We start from the raw sequence: 20,818 nt of genomic DNA, 5'->3' as shown, positions 1-20,818 counted from the left end.
CCCTCCAACCACGTGCTCGCCTTCTTCAGCCACGCCCTCTACCCCTCAGTCACTCACCCGCCGCTAGGCGAGAGGAAGTCGGTGTCATCTTCGTCCCCCGCACCGAGCATCATGCTTGCTTTCGCCCGGCAACCGGGAGGGAGTAGGAGCGTTTCGTGGGCGTTTAGCCGCCGACGTCGTGAAATGCCGCGGCGGCGTGCTGCTTTCCGGCAGGGCACACTCTGGCATGTTTTCTCAGTGGAGAGGAGACACAAGGTTTGGGGAGGGTAAAGGGGAGGGCCTCTGGAGCACGCGCGCCGCGTGACGTAAGCTTCTCCAGCTCTGAGAGGCGGTGAAATCCGCGGGAGCTCCGAAGTTCTGCTCAGGGATTGGCCAATGAAGCAGGGGGCGGAGCAGCGGCAAATCGGCGGCCTTGGTGGCAGTGTTGGACACGTCGAGCGGGTCAGAAGTGGAGGGGGCTTCTGAAGAGTCGCGAGGGGCTTACGGGTTAAGGTTCTGGAAGGGAGGCGCCAGTGGCAGAACTCGATCTGGGAAGGTAAGTCCTCCCTCGCCCTTCTCTCATCCCTGGTGCGAGCTCAGTTTTTTCTCCTCCGGGAGCAGGTCTGCCCACTCCACTCTTCTCGGTTTGGAGAAAGGAGAAAGGGCCCGGGATTGGCAGTCTGGAGACCTGAGCTGTCGGTCCGGCCCCAACAGTGACATAGCTGGAGTGACCTTGTGGCACGACGTTCCGTGCCTCAGTTTCCCCGTGCGTAAAACTGGTCTGACGCCCGGACCGCCAGTCCCCCTGTGGCCGACTTCACTAGCCAACGGGCTCTTTGTCCAGTGCTTCTGTGTGCCGGCGGCTCAAGAAGCTTTTAGGCCTCAGAGGTCATCGGATTCAATCCCCGTCTTCTCATAATCCCAGAATTTACAGGGAGGAGAAGAAGGAACCAAGTACTTGCTTGACTAGTCTGAGGTCACACAGAGCTAAGGACAGACGGGTTGTGTTCCTGGTCTCTTGCTTCAGGACTCGGTGAGCTAATGCAAGTTCTTCGTCAGCCCTCAAGCACTGTGTCCTCACGGAGTGGTTGCTAGACTGGCTACATCTTGAGAAAAGTCCTCCCTCTAGAGTCCATCCGTGCAGGTGAGGTGCAGGAGAGCTGGGATGTTCTGGCGCTGGGTGATGGAAGGAAGGAAACTTTAGAAGCCGAAAATCCCCAGCCCCAACCTTGGCTTGCTTAATCTTCCTGCCACAACCCCAGCCTTGGGTTTTGCTTAATCTTCCTGCCACATACCTAAATCAACATTATGTAAGTATTTCTTTGGTTAACCTGGTATAATTCTTAGAACAATTTCCACGTAGGCCTGGTTTAGCCAAGGTGTGGATAAGCAAATAATGTCCCACTGTTTGTGTCCATTTCCACAGATCTCTCTGGAGTTCTTTTGCTCCAGGCCTCTCTCTCAGTCTGGTGAGTACAATAGGTGCTCCTTACCCGCACGTTTTAATCTGTTAAATTCATTTCACAAAACTGAAGTGAAATGTTTGGTATCTCCCAGAGAACTTCAACCCTCTTGGCACTTCCCCTGTTATGCTTTTTATTATAATTTGTGAACTTCTAAATGGTAAACTTCTCAAGAACAGGGGATCGTTTTATTCATCTTGGTGTCTCTTGTGTCACAGAACACTATGCCTTCTTGCGCATAATGGGTTCTTATTAATTCTTTGTTAGGTTAAGTAATGGAATTCATCCTTGTTCCCTTATTCCTTAATTTACTCTCAGGATTTTCCCCTCCGTGGGACCCAGAGAGCCCAGCAATTGCTATGGCTTTTATAGGTAGCTTTCAGAAAGATAAAAATGCTGTACTAGCTGTGAACTGGCTGGGTTGCTCAGTGTCCTGTTAATTGAAGATGATTTGACTTTGTGTATCGCTCTGGGTGAAGGGAGGAAGAGGGAAATAAAATAGCTAGAAATATATGTAACTAATTTTTGTTGATGAAGTAATCCTCTGTTGAACTGAGGGGTAGGTCTGTTGTCTGCTTCCTGTGTTTATTTTATAGATTAAGATGGTTTAAGCAACAGAGGCTGATAGTGTTCAAGCAGTGATGCATCTGGAATCTAAGCACTAGAACAGGGACCCTTTACAGTAACTCTGTTTAGCATTCGAACTTGGTTCTCAGGAAATAAAAGCATGAACTGCCTAAGTAACATAGCTCTTTTTAACCCCTCTCCCCAGTTCTGGTCATTGTGATCTTAGCACCAAAGTATCTAGTGCTTTTAAAAAACACTATAAAGAATCTCTCGAGTGTTTATCTTGCATTCTTGAGTAGGGTGTTCTTATCTGTGGTGTTTAAGTAACACCCCTATCTATTGTTGAGATAGGCAGTAATCCTAAAATGTGGATCAGCCTTTTAAATGATAGGGACACCATAAATATGCCTGCCCAGATCACTATTGTGAGAACCCAGTTGCTGGTTCTGATTGGCAGTATAAGGAAATATGGAAAGTAAGGCTTCCTCAGTCTTTGAACTGCAGAATTGGGTGCTCCTAAAAAAGCCATGTCTTCCTTAATTAGAGTATTGGAGTCGGAATCAGGAAACCTGAATTCCCATCCCAAGACTTTCTAACTCACTCTGAGCTTGGGCCAGGCTCCCTAAACACTTTGTAAAAAGGAGTGGATTAGATCCAGACACTATTAAGTGCTGCTGGGGATGCAGAGGTAAGGCACAAACCTGTTCGAAATAAGCATTTTTGTTTGTACACAGCTTTTAGATGTATTTGTAAAACCCATTGGCCCTCTAAAGGTTAACCAGGAAGCGGCAGTTACAACAATTCTACTCAAAATCAGCAGTTTTGTTACAGAGATGATGATTTTCATATACAGATACACCCATACTAATCTGTACTGGAGAATTCATGTTAAAATTGATAGTTTAAAGTTATAACCAAGTTAGATCATAAGTGTGGTGGTAGGGATATGAATTGAATATAGTAGGTTGGGGGAGTTGGTATCGTGTTTTTTCTGTTCAGTCACTGAAAACAAAAATGCTAGAACACAATTCAGAAAATATTAACTGAAAACCTGCTGTGTGCTAGGTGTTGCCTAAAATAAGAAAATGAGTTAGTTATCAATAGTTGAGTAGCAGTTATCAATAGTTGGGGATAATTGTAGTATACAAACAGCCATAATAGAATATGTAGAAAAGGAAGTCCTATAAGTAGAAGTTAATTATTGTGGAATTTAAAAGGAAGAAATGATCATATCTGGTTCGGAGGAGAGTGTGGACTTAGAAAATGGGCTTTGAAAATGAGAGTGGTTCCAAGTGGAAGTGAGAAAATAAAACTTCCCAGATTGAAGGGGTGGTTTTGGCAAAAGCAAAAGGCAGGGAAGAAGGCAGAAATTTCTTAAAAGATAAGAGTTGCCCTCTTGTCTGTTGCAATTAGGATCTATAGTTAACTGAAAAAGTGAGTTAAAGTAGGGAGTCATACAGATATTAGTTACAGGCAGACCTTAAACATTTTACTTTAACTTAAAACATAAACATCTTGCCATTCTTAACATAATCCTCTCCTTGGACTGTAGGTCTCAGGGATCTGCAAAGTACAGCGTAAGGGCCAAGTCTTACCTAGTCTGCTGCCTGTTTCTGTAAATAAAGTTTTATTGGAACACAGCCAGGTTCATTTGTTTACGTACTATCTTTGATTGTTTTCAGATACAAAGTAGAATTGAGTGGTTATTTATGTCATCTTTACTAGTCTTTTCAAAGCTTTCGACTTGGTTTTCATAGAAACAACTACTACATTCCTAAGCTCTGGAGCCAAATTATTTTGCCATTTATTGGTTGTGCAGGCCTCAGACAAGTTGCCTACTTTCCTCCTTTTAAAACAAAGACAGTAATAGTATCTAGTTCCTACAGTTGCTGTGAAGATTATCTGAATTAATTCATGTAAAGCACTTAGAACAGTGCTTGGCAGGTATTAAGTTCTCAGTTAATTCTGGCTGCTGCTATTATTTTCTCTTCTCATTTATACTTCATTACTTTGTATAGTACTTTATTAAATTACATATTTACAGTAATTAGCACACTGACACAAGCTGGTTTGTGAACCCACACAGCTGATAAGATACCCTGTATTAGTGCCCCCTTCACTGGAGAGGGAGAGCAGGAGTGCTGCGTCCGTGGTATGGGATAGTGGCCTTGCTCACGTGCCATCAGTTACGCTGGTGACAAGGGTTCTGTGGGATAGCTTGCTGAGGGTATAAAACAACAGTGCACAGAGGTAAGGAGGGGATTCAAATCGAAAAGGAGACCAGGGCCATATTTGTCAATACCCCGAAGGCCAAGGTGACAAGTTCGTCCTTAGCTCTAAGTAAGATAGTGATGAAAAAAATTCAAATGATTTAGGAGTGTATGAAGTAAAAAGTAAAAGTTTCCCCATTCCATGTGAGCAGTAGCTACTTCGTTTTTCTAATAGTCCTTAGAATGTGGAGTCGTGAGGATTGAGACAAATCATGGTAAACGCTACTTGGGACGCTGGTATTAATCTTTTGAAAACCTCAGCTCTGTTGTTTTGGTGAGAGGAATCATATCAGTTTTGAATTGAGAAAAATAAAGGTTCTAGACTGAATGGGACTAAAATTAAATGACTTCTCTAAAGGTAACAGTTTGTACCATAGTCTGAAGAATCTCTGATCCTTAAGTCTGTTCATCTCCTTGTTTCAGTGTAGCTCTGCTGTTTATTCCTCTTTTACCTTCTTCACCAGAACTGCTACAAAAGAGGAAAAAGATATAATTATCATTGGAAAAACAAGTGTTTACAGTGACAAGATGGCTTCAGCTAGTAGAAGATGTCAGATAAGTCAGTGACCAAGTGGCATCAAGATAACTGCCAATCAGGCCTGGCTTGCTAGAGCCAGGCATGATTGGGGACCAGGAAGGGAGGGAAGAGGGTGGGGCGGGGTCCTGATGCCTCCATTCCCACGTGCAGCTGTTAGCATAATGTACCCGTTTTTAAAAATCAAAAGTTTTCTCTACTTTGTGACTAAGTGTGAGAAGTCATCAAGAGTCTGATACTTAATACACTAAAATGAGCAGTGTACGCCAAAAGAAATCTTATAGAAGGCATTGGGAAGGAAGTTCCGTTGCTTTGAGTTACATTTCATAATTTAGGTAACGTCCTGGAGCAGAGGAGGGCCCATTCTTAGGAATGCAAAGCCCTGCAGAGAAGGAAAGGGTTGAGGAGGGTCCACCCTACCTCTTTTCCTTTGCACAAAGACCCCAGGCTTTTGTAAACAACCTGCTTTTGTAGGCTGGGGACATTATGTAATACATCATAACAAGATGGAAAAAAAAGTGTTGCAAAAGAAATATGAGGAATGATTGGGAGGGAACTCTTAAAGAGCAAAACTCTAGCAACCAGTGAAATATTAGAGGACCTTTTTTTACCCAGGTCGAGTTCCTTCCTAAATAAATAGTAGAATTATTACAGAACTGTGCTGAGTGTTTATATAATTTTGAAGCAAATTAGAACATCTAGAATGCATTGTTCAGTTTATCAGATGAAAGGCAAAGGAATGCTGCTGTGTACCCTCAGGCCCCCATTCCTTTCTCCTGCCTTTCTGGCTTGTTATCAGCTCCCATGTAACCCTGTGCATAATGTATACCTTAGTACATCTTATATTACATTTTAATTTTTTTAAAGATTTAATGTATGTACTTTTAGAGAGAGGGGAAGGGACGGAGAAAGAGAGGGGGAGAGAGAACAGGAATGTGTGAGAGATACATCCATCAGTTCATACAACTCCAGCTGGGGACCCAGGCATGTGCCCTGACTGGGAACCAGTGATCTTTGAATTCATAGGCCAGTGCTCAATCCACTGAGCCGTACCACAGGGCATATTTTAATTATATTTATATGTATCCCTCCTCCACCAGACTGAGCTTCTTGAGGCCTGGGGTTAATTATAGTACTTTTGTTCAATAGGTACACAACAAATTTGAATGAATAATGAAGAGACTGAGTTCCTTGGGGTCACACAAATAATAAGCCCCAAGAAGTAGGTCTAGAATCCAGGTCTTCTGATTCCATCTGAAGTATTGAACAACTTTTCTCATTTTCATTTACATTCTCTATGCATTTTCATTAAATCATCCTTTATTAATTAAAGGGAAGGAGAAGTGAAAAAGGAACAGTTAAAGTGGTTTCCAGTTCCACCTCACACGCACCAAGTTAATTCCTAGTATTCATAGGCAAGCCAACAACAATGTGGTCTAGGTGATCGAGACCCTATACATCTAAAGAAAAGTTTAATCAGAGGGTACGTTGGTTATAACAAGAAGGCAGTTAAAGCAATGTTTTGCCAATACGATTGGCCCTTGAACAACATGCATTTGAACTGTGTGGGTCCACTTATACGTGGATTTTTTCAATAAATGTATAGTCAGCCCTCTGTATCCCCAGGTTTTGCATCTGTGGCTTCAACCAACCTCTGATCGAAAGTAGCGTTTTCCCAGTTAAGGAGGGCTGACTCTATGCGTTCTATGCCATTTTATATAAGGAACTTGAGCGTCCATGGAGTTTGGTATCTGCAGGGGTTTCTGGAATCAATCCTCTGCAGATACTGAGGGACAACTGTAAAGTTTTGGGGGAGTCATATGTTATTCGTGGCTTTTGACTGCTCAGGGGTTGGTGCCCCTTAACCCTTGCATGGTTCAAGAGTCAGCTGTGCATATGTATCTGACTAGCAAGTCAAACTTCTTTACATCAGACTATAAAAGGCTGTATAGGTACTTTAAGTGAAATGAAAGTGACCCCTCTTGTGAGTTGGACATCTCCTTTCAGAGATTAATTTTGTCATCCAAGAGTAAGTAAGCTATTATTGGTAATATTTCATACTTGATATACCTTAAGATTAGAAAGTATTTGGACATTTTATTTGATTCTCATAAACCTGCAAGAGTAGCAGGGTAGGTGTTTTTATATCCATTTTGCAATAAAGGAACTAGTACTTGTTGAGTTTAGGTAATTGGCTAAATATCACGTGGCTAATAACGGTAAACTTAGGTCTGTTGCTCAGAGCCTTTGATAACTAATCCAGTGCTTTTTCCACTCTTACCACACCATCTATAAAGTTCTCTGAAAACTACCTGAATCATACTAAAGCTCTCAAGGTTAACACATTGGAAATGTGTCAAGGCTACAAAAGAATCCAGTAAGAGGAGTGTTAAGAGGCTACATCTCGTGATTGCTTTATTCCAGCATGTGGCTTAGTCAACAACAAAAGGTGTCAGAAAAATAGAGTCTAGTGGCTGGGAGATACACTCCCAGTTGGACTTAGGCCCTTCCATCATTGCATAACTAAAGGGCCTTTTCAGTTTCTTTGTTTGTTTGATATAATCAAATTTGAGTTGTCCCATTTGGACAAGGCAAATAAAAGCCTTTCTAAAGCCTTTGTAAAAAAAAATGTAGTTGTATACTTGATCTTCTTTGTGCAGAAAGGTGAGAGTGGGCAAGAGAAACAGGAACTTCTGTGTCATTTGCCACTAAAACAGGATATGTAAAATTCAGAAATCCTTCCTGCTTAGCTGCTTCCTGGCATACCCTCTGGAGAAATGGGAGGGTTGGGGAAAGTGGTTAGCCTAATGTTACAGAAGTCTTCTATGAGAAGCAAATCTTAGGGTTCAGTTGACTAAAGAGTGCAATAGCATCATTATTCAATAACATGGGCCTCAGTTTCCCTATCTGTAAAATAAAGGAGTTACACTTAAAATATAATTTTTAAAAGTAGGAATTATATTCCTGTGGCTCAAAATTCAGAAGGTTCACGTTGGTACGACCAGCTCTCCTCCTAGGGATCACAGTGTTGCCACTTTCTTGCTCACCCACCTCCCAGATGTAGTATAGCTGTTTACACACAATACCTATATACTTTTTCTCATTATTATTATTATTATTATTATTATTTTGCAAATGAGAGCATACAGTGTGCCTGCCTTGTTCATCTCATAATATGCCTTGGAGATCATTCTATGTCAGTATATAAGGAGCTTCCTCATCTTGTTTATGGCAGTAAAGTATTCCATTTTATGGATACACAATAATTTATCAGTGCCCTGTTAGTGAACATTTAGGTTTTATTTTCAATATTTTGCTCTCACAGACAGTCCTGCAACAAATAACTCTGTTCTCATAACATTTCACAGATATGTCAGTAGGTATTTAGAAGTGGAATTGCTGACTCAAAGGGTATGTGCATCAGACTGATAATTACTGACTCTGCTAGTTCTGATAGTTTATGAGATTTTAATTGTAAGTGAAGAGTGAAAGAGTTGAAGGTATCATTTTCTTAAAAACATCTTATTCAGAAACTACATCTTCTTAAAAAATATTTTCAGTTATTTACTTATTTTTTCGTTTATTTTTAGAGAGAAGGTAAGGGAGGGAGGAAGAGGGAGAGAAACATTGGTTGGTTGCCTCTCACACATGTTCCATCTGGGTACTGGGCGGCATCCAAGGCACGTGCCTTGACCGGAAATTGAACCAGTGACCTTTTGCTTTGCAGGATGACACCCAACCCACTGAGCCATGCTGGCCAGTCTTAAATAAAGGTGCCATGTTATGGCTTAGAATTAAGGAGCAGAATTACTGCCCCTCGTTTCTTAAGAAACTAAAATGTAAGAAAGATAAGATGGCCAAAAACAATATATTTCTGTTTCAAGATGGCATTTTGAGCACCTCTCTTTTTCTTCCCCAAATCCCAATGAAATAACTATAGAAATATAAAAATAAGGGAAAGTGTAATTTTTTATTTATAGTAAAAATATATATTTGGTCTTCATCCCATTTCTGGCACAGAGCTCCTACAACTCTTGGAATTTCCTAAGTAAAGAAAACAACAAAGGTGTCTTTTTTTATTGCATCTTCTGTTGAGGACCTCGCCCTATATATCTCTTCCTTCATCTGGCTGTTGATTTGTATACTTTAATGTCCTTTATAATACATTGGGAATCTAGTGAGTAAGTGGGTTTCCTGAGTTCTGTGAGCCACTCTAGCAAATTAATGGAACCCAAGGAGAGAGGGGTCATGGGAACCTCTGATTTGTAACCAGTTGGTCGGAAGCAAGGGTTACAATCTGGGGTTATTATAATTGGCATCTGAAGTGAAGGGCCGTCTTGTGGGTCTGAGCCCACAGCCTCTGGAATCTGACGTTATCTCTGGGTAGACAGTGTCAGAATTGCATTCAACTGTAGACACCTAGCTGGTTTGGAGAATTGCTTCATGGTGGAGAAACAACCTACCCCCATAAAAAAGCATCTGTGATAATCAGAAAAGAGAGAGAGAGAAGGCTGAAACTTTGAGACACTGCAAAGAAAATAGATGCAGATTAGAAGCAAGTAGCTAACCACCTGATACAACATAGGTAAAGGACGTCCCTGCCTGTGAAGTTACGTGGATGGGATGCACTGGCACACCCTCAAAACTCCCCAACTGAGAACCGCAGAGATCAGAAAGAAAGGTTAGCTAGCTATGAAGTAACGGCTGAAGGACAAGTCAAAATGTACCTGTGCCAAGTTTAGAAAGAACAGCAGATTAAAAGTAACAGTAATGAATATTTATTGAGGGCTTACTGTGCTTAGGCCCAGTGCCGTTTAGATACACACTGTCATGAAGTAGTTGCTATTGTCATCCCTATTTTAGAGGAAACTACCTTCGTCCTCTTAACCACTGTGCTGTCACCTAAGCAAGCTCCACGTAATAATCCTTCAGACAGTCCTATGAGTAGGCTCCATTTATGATCATGATTTTAGAGCTGAGACAGAGAGATATTAAACAATTTGCTCAAGGGCCCACAACCAGTAGGTACAGTTTTACCAGCTAGAGAATGAGTGCAGCTCCATGTGTACTGGGCAAGTGGCCACAAAAAAGAAATGGGAAATGCCTTTTCTGCCCACAACTTCCTCCTCATGTTTTTGTTTGTTTGTTTGTTTGTCTTTGGTGTCCTATTCAGGATCTCAAAATGAAGTCAGGATCTCAAACTGAAGTCCTGATCTCAAAAAGGCAGGCGTTGATGGTTAGGGACAGACCCGTGAATGCTAAACTGGGAACAAATCTTTGTTCGAGAGAGAGAGGAAGAGAGCGAGAGAGGGAAAAAAGAAAACATCAATTGGCTGTCTCCCGTAAGGCCCAGACTGGACTGGGGGTGGAACCCACAACCTTTGTGGTGTACGGGACAACACTCCAACCAACTGAGCCACCAGGTCAGGGCACAAATCTTAACTTTATTAATCATGTTAGAAACTAACATCCAATAGTTTATTTATACAAATCACATTTCCTATGTAAGGTTTATCTTTCTGGTAGTTCAACTCCTATATTTTACAACTAATCTAAAAAAATAAAACTGCATAAAATAAATAATTTCCCATTCATCTGAAATTCAAGAGATTTTATTCACACAGTGGGTGAAAAAACCTCTTCCAGATCCCAAAGATGAACCATTGGCGATTCAGTGTTAGTCCAGGCGGTTGTTTGATTGCCAGGCCGTGGTATGTGTAAGCTGTGAGAGAGACTCTAGCTCTGTGCCCTGTTGGAATAACCAAGTGTTCTACTTTAGATTCTAGTTAAATCTTGACTTTTTTCTTCCTTACTTTTTTTAAGCTCTTACTTGTTAAACATCTAACTCTTAGATTCTTTGTACTGTATATCTATGTTGTACATATTTTTAATTCAGAACTGGGGTTCTCGAATTTGAGTGCATAAGAATCGCCTGTACAGCTTGGTAAGTGTCTAAATCCTCAGGCCCCATTCCCCGAGAGGAGATTCAGCAGTCTGGGGTGGCGTCCACAACTTCCCCTGTTAGCCAGACATCTCAGATGGTTCTGATTTCAGGCCATCCTTGGGCCACACTTTGAGAACCCCTTGAATTGGGAGGAAAGTCATTAGTATTTATTATTTACAATATATGTTATTAATGTGCCAGTCACTTTGATGTGTATTTTTTTATATATCATGTTCAAAATATTGTGAAATGTTACTACCCTAGTTTTGTGTTTATGTATTATCCCCACGAAGTCTTAGCGACTCATTCTGGGTTCCAAAGATGGCACTGCCTCTCGGCAGTCAGCAGTCTGGCTCCAAAAACCAGGAGGGCTCCTGCTGTTTCTGCTTCAGCAAAGTATCCGTCAGTTGAGGCAATTATTTAAGTTCGGTAATTTGGAATTTTTTAGAAAGTGATTTGAACAGTGCGCTCTGAAATGTGTTTGGTAAATAAGTGTTAAGCCACTGAAGTGTTAGAATGTCTAAAGCTTATCAACTAATATTTGGGGTGTGCTTAGAAAAGACAAGTATGCATTTGTTTCTCATTGAAACAATATTATACACACCTAAACTTCTCTTGTTGAAACAGGTCCCCAAGATGAATTATTCTCTCTCTTCACTAAGGAAACTGTGACCATAAAAATGAAATTACCTAAATGTTTTGGAAAACCCAGACTAGAACCAAAATCCCCTGATTTCTAGTCTTAATGTCCTTTCAAACTGTAGTAATGATAAAGGTTAAGGTGGGCTTCAACTCATGTTGCCTGAGAATGATCCAGAAGACTGTTGAATCGATGATTGGAAGTGATGACTCTTTGTGACAACCTTCAGCATTTGAAGGTTCATACAGAGACATAATAATCAGAAGTGACCTGGTATTTTAAAGGAGTAAAATAAATGGTTACCTTTTTATGAGTTGTTCTTAAGTTTTCTTTTTTTTTTTAAATATTTTATTTATTTTCAGAGAGAGGGGAAGGGAAGGAGAAAGAGAGGGAGAGAAACATCAATGTGTGTGGTTGCCTCTCCTGTGTCCCCCACTGGGAACTGGCCTGCAACCCAGGCATGTGCCCTAACTGGGAATTTAACCGCGATCACATGGTTCGCGGGCCCATGCTCAATCCACTGAGCTATACCAGCCAGGGCAAAAGTTCTGTTTCTGACACTGAAAATATATAGCAGAATGGCATTTGGGTTTTTTTGTGAATATTCACAAAATGCTGAAATGTGGCCTGGCACTTGGCTGTATGGAAGTCCATTCTCACTTGGAGCCACATTGAGGTGGAGCAGCCAAGAGCACTGCAGGTAACAGTGTTAGCACAAACTGGACGTCTTAACATGGTGTAAAGCACTGCAAGACGCAACTACTTTGGAGGTAGGTGACAAGTAGATTTAGCTCCTCCCGGACAACTGAATGGGCAAGGACTTCGTAAACTTCGTAGGGCATGCTTGGATAACTTGACATTGACTTACCTAACATGTAGGGACTGTCCACTTGTGCCTCCCAGTAGAAGTAGGTCTTCATTTCTTTCTAAGCTTCTCTCAAAACTACAACTGTTTCCTTATCTCAGTTTTTTTGGGTTGCACCCAAAAAGTAAAGTAGCTAACTTTGTGTTAAGAGACAGGGGTGCAAAATGGTCAGGTGCAACTACCAGGATACAAGTAATAGAAAGAGCAACGCACTTGAGGTCAGAATCTGGACTCTAATTGCACAATGTCGCTAGACTGACTGCCACGTGACTTCAGCTAGTCAGTTAACCTTCTGTACCTCAGTTTTCCATCTGTGAAATGAACAGTCATTCTTGTTTAATCCAGGCTTGTCCTTCAAGTACAATTAGGTTTGGAAGCATACTACATTGTTGTAACTCAGCAGAAAACCTGAGAATATGCCACAAAAGTAAATGAAGTTACTATTGGACCCAGACTTAGAATCAATCAACAAATACTTGTTGACTACCCTCCTAAAAGATCTTTTGGAGTGCACATAGCCTTAACCCCGAGCCTTGCAATGCATTCTATAAACAAGTTGTGTTTGTCTTCAGCCTCATTATTGAGTGCTCACAGAGAATAATAATAATGTTTTTATATATGTCATGTGTTTTTTTTTCTCTTAGTATTTCTTCCCATTCCTTTTATTATTTGAATGACATATAACAACCCTGAAGAAAAACAAGATAGGCACCATCTCCATGTTTTCCTGAGTTTTGGATGAGACTCAGAGGTAAAAGTGTTTCTCTGTGAGGTGGGGTGATTGTGCCCCCAGGGGAATTTTGGCAATGTCTGGAGTCATTTTTGGTGATCACAATTGGGATGGTGCTACTGGCATTTAGTGAGTAAAGGCTGGGGATACTGGTAAACATCCTGCAATGCACAGGCTAGCTCATATAACAAGGAATTACCCAGCCCCAGATGTCAATGCCAGAATCAAGAAACTCTGACATGAGTGTTTTTACCCAAAAGAATACAGAGTTATAGAGTTGAATGGACTAAAATCCAGATCTTGGAGTCGGTCTAGTCTTCTCCACTGAACCTAAAACAGGGCATTAAAAAATAGAGTCACATAAATTCTGGATTCATTGCTAATAATTGAGGAGGTATAAATGAAAATTGAGGTTTGTCAGTACTACTGTTGAAGGTTTCCATGTGTAGTACAGATTGTATAATCTAGAAAAAAATCTATTGAGCATTTAAAAAAATAATAGTTTGTGTCTTATTGTTTGCTGTCCATGTTCCACAGGGAGCTCAGTCTGCTTTCATCATATTCTATTTATTTATTGAACAACTAACTTACCAAATTTGAGTCATTTACCTAAGTGCTGTTGAAATCTGGGTAAAGGCCCTTTAGCAGCCTCTATACATAGTATCTACTGCCACTCTAAAGACCATGGAACTTTTATAGGAAATGTCACCAGGACACTTAGCTAGAGACACTCAGGACACTCAGCAGAGCCAGGAGTTAACACCATCTGACAGCCATACTTGTGCTCTTAACAATATTCTGTAAGCTGAACTCTAACCTGTCAAGGGTTGCGTGTGACTTTAGAGGCTCTTACAATCCAGGATAGTTCTTATGGAATAGTCCTCAGTTTTGCCTTTCAACTATTTTGTAACTCAGAATTAAAAGGTTCTCCCAATCCTCCTAAAGCTTTAACAGAAGTTTTTTGGATTCTGGAAATCAAAGGATTATAGCCTCTAGCTCTGTAAATTTTGTTTTTTCCCTTCTGTGAATACCTCACAGAAGAGCTTGAATAGGAAATATTAGGGAAGAAGACATAAAGGCCAATTATGCTATACAGCAGCCAAAGTACTCTACTAAGATACAAGCTAATCATATCACTTCCCTGCTTATTGCCGTAATTAGCTTCCAATTGCCCTGGGAATAAAATTTAGTCTCCTGAAGATGATCTTTAAACCCTTCTTAATTGATACCTGTTCTACTCCCTCTTCTTCCTCATTGGCCTCTCTTCCTCTAAATGTGTTCTATTCCTACTGACCTTAAATGCCCTGGATTCTTGTCTTGCCTCAGGGTTGCTGCTCCCTACCCTCCTACCCGACTCCAATGTTCATCTGCCTGTTTAAGTGTTACCTGCAAGGGCTTCTCTCTTTCTCTCTTCCCCTGCCCCCTCCATACAGATCAGCGCTTTCACTCTCATTCTCTGCCACCCAAGTACTGGGTGTACCACAATTTGTAATTACATATACCTATACATATTTACTTTTTTACATATTTAATGAGTTTCCTCCTCTAGATTAAGCTCCACAAAGGCAAGAATCCTGTCTCTTTGCACCTGGCTCCTTTTAAGTAAACATTGAAACCTTGGTGGATTTTATAAGAATTAAATACTTTAAAAAATAATAATGTATCTTCTTAGAGAGAGGGCTAGGGAGGGAGAAGGGGAGGAGGAGAAACGTCTGTCAGTTGCCTCTTACATGCTCCTCACCAGGGACCCCCCCAAGGCCTTTCAGCTCATAGGCCAGTGCTCAGCCCACTGAGCCACACCAGCCAGGGCAGAATTAAATATTTTTTGAATGAATATTTGTTGAGTGTTCTTCTAGAGATAGTAAGGAGGTAGAAATTAGTTACTTGCCTTCAAGGAACTTGCTGTATATTTATGGCACTTTTTGTCTCAGAGTTTAAGAAGTCAAAATTTCCATAAGAGAAGATTGCTAGGGAAATTCAGAAAAGAGATTTCTTCTGTCAAGAATTCAAGGTAAACTCATGAAAAAGGTAGCATTTTTAACCAAACCTTAAAGAATGAGCTAGACTGTGAACTCAGAAGAGCAAGGGCCATGTTTTAACTTTATTCTCACTCTCACACGGTCATTTAAAGTGCACAGTCAGTGTTGAATAAGTGATGGCGGGATTAGACAGAAAGTAGTGAGGGAGAGGGGAAGGAATTACAAATTACAGGGAGTTACACAAGCCAAAGAGGCATGCAAGTGTCAAAGTGCTACATTTATTCAGGAGAAGCAAGTAAGTCTGCTTCAGTGTAATATTTGTTTTCTTTTCCATTGGAATGTTTGAATGTGAAGAGGGTTAGATTAAAATATGGTTGAAAAAGTGATCTGTAATAGATAGAGACGTAAATGCAGATAGCATAAAATGAGTGTATCAGTATGAGAAGTTGGATATGAGGTGGTTAGGTTACTCATTGCAGACAGAAATTAGTTTCTGGGAGGCAGCCTGCAATGCATATTACAACGTAAGAAATACATGCAAATGGTACCTGGAGTACAAATACTAGTTTAGCTTGGAGTACTGGTTCTACTGGTAACATCAGCACCATCAAATGGCAAGATTCAGATTCCTATATGTGGTTTGGCTGGAAAGAGAAATATCCAAGAGGATAGTTTTGCAGTTGTCTGCAGTTGATGACAATGAGAAGGAATTTTGGAGAAATACCTCCATTCAACTGTTTCTCCAACCTTCCCTCAATACTGTTCTCTCAGTGTGATGACAGAAATAGGCACAGATTGAAAAGATCGCAGAAACATTTCAGGGTATTTTGTGAGACTGATTCAGTTGGAGTTATTAGGAAAGGCAAAACATGATATGACTGTTCAGAGGTCTTAGAACTAGACCTTGGAAGAGGAGGAGGATTTGTTGCATCAGAGATCGTGAGGATGGGTATTCCAGAATGAAGAAACAATGTGAGCAAAGATACCAGACAGAGAGACCTGGAGCTATGTCTAGGAACAGCAGAAACTTTGGCATTTGGACTGAGTTGGCTGGAACACAAAGTACATGTAGGCAGAAAGGGAGGTTGGGACCTTTGTTTTAGAGATTTGTGCTCTCAGAACAAGGATGTTTGTAGACATTGGGAAGTTAGTAGGCAGGGGAGGTTTTTTTTGAGCAGATAAGTAGAGCCATGCCTTAGGTAAATGAATTTGTTACTGATGAATCACAGGATGAACAGAAGGCAGGGGTACTATTAGCGAAACCTATGTTTGTAATGGAGCTACTGATGGTGAAAACCAGAGGCAGGCTGGATGAATCTTGTAATTTACTTGGGATCAGGAAAAGTGACCAAATTTGTGACATTTGTATTGGGTTAGTAGTAAGGCAGGTTTAACAAAGAACAAGTTCTGGGCCTGAAATCAGGATGCCTAGGTTCTAGGCAGGGTACTTCCGCAGCCTTCTAGTATAACGCTGAACAGGCGCTTACGCTCTCTGTGCCTTGGTTCCTTGAGATGCAGTGAGGAAAAAATAAGATAAAAGAGTGGGACTTACAGCAAGGAAATGCCATTGTTTTATACCATGCCATTTGTTGAGGTTCCATGCAATTACTCATTTGGTAGGTGTACAGAATAAAAACATTTTAGGTTAATTTTATCTTACAGTTTGCGCAAGGTTTAGTGCCCCGGAGACGTAATTTACATGAAGGATCTGGATTTGGGATTTCAGATCACTGAAAGGCCAGTAACAGGCAGTGTATTCTCTTTCTTTCTTCCACTTTTAGAAACATGTATGAGTTTTTTTTAGTTTCCTCACATTTGTGTCACAATACAAATATTTGACAAAATATTTTAAAGGCAAATTAGACCGAAACATGTAAATCTTAGATTCCCCCAAGAGCTTTGTGGTTTCATGCTCTGGGCTTCTGTGAAGTGAACAGGTAGAACTAGATGAATTTGTCATAATACTCTTTGAACTTTTTTTTTTAAGTTCAGTTTGCCTATGTTACTTATATATCAACTACACTTTGCTACTTCTCAGATACAGAGCTACTGAATAATTTCTAAGCATAGCTGTCAAATACTATAATACAGCATTTCAGACTCAACTGAAGATTGCCCAGTGTGTCACTGTCAGATTAAGGAATAATTTCTGTTTTTATGTCTAAGTTGTCAAAGGAGAAATGCAAAGAAAAGTAACTTATTTCAGAAAATACTTACTGTAATCTATTACTACGTGCAGGGTATTAGAAAATGCAGGAGAGATTCATTAATAAATAAGATGGTCCTTATAGAATTTATAATCTAATTGTAAGGGTAGGGACAGAGAAGCATTCTGTTCTAGGAGCTACTAAAAAGAAAAATGTAAAATTAAATTTTAGCTCTGGGTGGAACTTTATTAATCATTTTATACAGGTAAGGAAAGTTATACTCTAACATATGAAATGGCTCACCCATTGTAGTGTTTATTACGTGCATCTCTGTGACATTTAAACTACTTGTCTGTCCTTTATGTTTTGTTGCTTGAACGATAATAGTGTGGTCCATTCATGTTGGCCCACAAGGCCTAGGTGATCTAGAAGTTGGACAGTGCACATTTAAAAAATTAAGTTTGTTTCTTCCATGCTTCCTCTTGAAAATGACAGTCCTCCATGGTTGTATAATTCTCCTTGTAGTCAGTTCCTCCAGGACCTGTCTTGTCCCAACAGGTTTCTCATCTTCTCTGCTCAACCTCTGCTGCTCAGCTTACTAAGGGAGAGTGGAGATGGGGAAAGGTGAAATTTATGCTAGAAGGGGGTGACCTTGAACCAGTATCTGGAAACATAGTATTGATCAGAGTTAAATTACAGGCTTGCTTTCTGTCTTCCATAGTTAGAATAATATTCTCTGGGCAGCTCCTGAGTTATCATCCCTTTTACTAAAATAGATATTCTTAGCCAAGAATTTCTGAGTAAAAGAGCTACTCCCACTAATTCATAGCTGCTCTTTTATTGTTCTAAAAACTTGTCAGTCCATGCAGCATTTCTTGTTTGCCTAGGTCACTGTCCACTCATAAATGAAGGTTCTCTTAAGTTTTAAGTGCAATTGTTTGAAGTAGTTACCCTCTTTATGTCTCTGGAAGTTGGTTACTTTTGATGCAGCCCATTAGTTTGATGAATGAGTAATTCGACCACATAGCCTCTGCTGAGTATGCAGACTGTGCGTAGTTTGGTTTCTTCCATGAAAAGTACTTTCGGTGAATCCCGTGCATATCACCTAAAGTAGTAGAGCTGATTTTAGTATATGGTACAGAAAGAGAAAATAATATTGAAATATGCAAATAATCACTAAATTAATTCCCGGCTAGTTCTCTCAGTAGCTTTCCTATCTTAGCCCAACTACAGCCATGAAGAAAAGCAGTTAAGAATTTGTTGTAGATGACCCCTTGGAATTACTTTTATTATCAACAAAGGCAAAAAGTTAGAAGGGAAAATAGTAGCCTTGGTTTAGTAAAGAATTTTTAAAAGGATAAAATTTAAGCTTTTTTTTTTTTTTGGCTATTATTCTCTTGAGTTCTGTCTTTTTAACCCTACAATTGTAGCAGTATCCTAACAACTCTCATTACTTGCCATGTTTAATCTGGGGGAAGTGTGTGTGTGTGTGTGTGTGTGTGTGTGTGTGTGCAATTTTAAGGTCTTTTATATTTTTTTCTTTTGACCTGAACTACTTTCTATCTACTTCTTTTATTTCTTTTTTAAAGTATATTTTATTGATTATGCTATTACAGTTGTCCCATTTTTTTCTCCTCTTTATTCCCCCCACCCTGTACCCCTCTCCCACCAGTATCCCTCCCCACCCCTGCCCTTAGTTCATGTCCCTGGATTGTACATATAAGTTCTTATAAGTTCTTTAGCTTCTCCATTTCCTATACTGTTCTTAACCTCCCCCTGTCTATTTTGGACCTACCATTTATGCTTCTTATTCCCTGTACCTTTTTCCCCATTCTCTCCCTCCAGCCCTGCTGATAACCCTCCATGTGATTTCCATTTTTGTGAAGAATCAGAGTTGTTCCTGTTCTAGTTGTTTGCTTAGTTTGTTTTTGTTTTGGTTTTACATTCAGTTGATAGTTGTGAGTTTGTTGTCATTTCAATGTTCATACTTTTGATCTTCTTTTTCTTAGATAAGCCCCTTGCACATTTCATATAACAAGGGCTTGGCGATGATAAACTCCTTTAACTTGGCCCTATCTGGGAAGCACTTTATCTGCCCTTCCATTCTAAATGATAGCTTTGCTGGATAGAGTCATCTTGGATGTATGTCCTTGCCTTTCATGACTTCAAATACTTCTTTCCAGCCCCTTCTTGCATGCAAGGTTTCTTTTGAGAAATCAACTGATAGTCTTATGGGAACTCCTTTGTAGGTAACTGTCTCCTTTCCTCTTGCTGCTTTTAAGATTCTCTCCTCTTTAATCTTAGGTAATGTTAATTATGATGTGCCTTGGTGTGTGCTTCCTTGGGTCCAACATCTTTGGGACTCTTTGAGCTTCCTGGATTTCCTGGAAGTCTGTTTCCTTTGCCAGATTGGGGAAGTTCTCCTTCATTATTTTTTCAAGTGAGTTTTCCGTTTCTTGCTCTTCCTTTTCTCCTTCTGGCAGCCCTATGATTCAGATGTTGGAATATTTAAAGTTGTCCTGGAGGTTCCTAAGCCTCTCCTCATATTTTTGAATTCTTGTTTCTTCATTCTGTTCTGATTGAATGTTTATTTCTTCCTTCTGGTTCCAATTGTTGATTTGAGTCCCAGTTTTCCTCCCCTCACTGTTGGTTCCCTGTACATTTTCCTTTATTTCATTTTTCATAGCCTTCTCTTCTTCCTCCATTTTGTAACCATACTCAGCCATATCTGTGAGCATCCTGATTAGCAGTGTTTTGAACTGTGCATCTGATAGGTTGGCTATCTATCTCTGCATCGCTTAGTTCTATTTTTGGAGCTTTGATCTGTTCTTTTAGTTGGGCCATATTTCTTTGTCTCTGCAAAACTGGTACATTGTGAGAGGCAGAGCCTTAGGTATTTGCCAGGGCAGGGAAATGCACGTCTCTGTGTTTTGACACAGTCTGGATGAATGTTTCTTCTTTAACTCGTTGGTTGCCAGACTTCCATACAGTTCTATTTTCTGGCAGTTCTGGTTATTTTTGTTTTTAAATTTGTTGTTGTCCTTTTGGTCGTTCGAAGAGGCAAAGTATCTACCTATGCCTCCATCTTGTCCAGAAGTCCCTACTTCTGCTACATCTCTTTACTTACTGTTTTTGACATGGCAGAACTTTTGCAATTCTAAATTTTTGCCAGTTCTGGCTGAGAGCCTCTGTGAGCCTTCATTATTAATATCCTTTGTGAATGAAATTGGAAAATTAAGTATCCTCATGATAACTGCACCTGAAGAAGGACACAAGTCAAGGAAAGGAAGCTACAATATCCAAAGGGTTACATGGTTATAACCATACAGTTTCTACCAGTCACATTTCTACCAGTCGATTTGAAATAGGAAGGGGATGGGATGAGTAGAACACCACCACAGCCTTTGGGGAGAGGAATCTTCCCCCTATTTACTCATCAAATTATATTTCTTGCTTCTATTTACTTGGAGCTACTACATTCTTTCTAAACAACTCTAGTATATTAGCCTAGAATGCCAAGTTATGGAGAGATACCTAAGCCCTATTTATTGTTGCATTTATTATAAGGTCTCCCCTTTATTCCTACATCTCCTTTACCTCCTCTGTCCCCAGAAGGACAATGTAAGTGTGGAATTCATAAAGTTATCAAGAGAGTTGTAAAGTACATCCATGGAAGCACTTGAAACAAAGCCAGAGCTA

General features: G+C 40.3%; 2 protein-coding genes across 8 annotated transcripts in view; one reads left to right on the top strand and one right to left on the bottom strand.

Annotated features, from left to right (window-relative positions):
• Positions 1–369, bottom strand: part of FKBP15 (FKBP prolyl isomerase family member 15) — a 50,665-nt gene extending 50,296 nt beyond the window's left edge. For all 3 annotated transcript variants that reach the window (XR_008389917.1, XM_037163479.2, XM_037163481.2), the window contains exon 1: positions 58–369. Coding sequence is in view for 2 of the 3 variants with exons in the window: in XM_037163479.2 (XP_037019374.2) it covers positions 58–113 (56 nt within the window). In the remaining variant the exon portion in view is untranslated. The remainder of the gene's footprint in view (positions 1–57) is intronic.
• The window catches only part of SLC31A1 (solute carrier family 31 member 1), a 43,355-nt gene that overhangs the window by 9,797 nt on the left and 12,740 nt on the right, over positions 1–20,818 (top strand). Inside the window, exons 1-2 of one of the 5 annotated variants that reach the window (XM_053656334.1) lie at positions 425–535; positions 1,007–1,123. The exons of 1 other annotated variant lie outside the window; for it this stretch is intronic. The gene's annotated coding sequence lies outside the window, so the exon portion shown is untranslated. Of the gene's footprint in view, positions 1–424; positions 536–1,006; positions 1,124–1,416; positions 1,449–20,818 lie in introns of those variants that run through there. 3 more of the 5 variants (XM_037163484.2, XM_037163482.2, XM_053656335.1) reach the window with 3 other exon arrangements.

Source organism: Artibeus jamaicensis, unplaced genomic scaffold, assembly GCF_021234435.1.
Source record: "Artibeus jamaicensis isolate MK-2021 breed Jamaican fruit bat unplaced genomic scaffold, CSHL_Jam_final scaffold_1964, whole genome shotgun sequence".
Taxonomy (NCBI): Eukaryota; Metazoa; Chordata; class Mammalia; order Chiroptera; family Phyllostomidae; genus Artibeus; species Artibeus jamaicensis.
The sequence above is the reverse complement of the archived record's forward strand: the minus strand, read 5'-3'. Positions and strand labels throughout refer to the sequence as shown.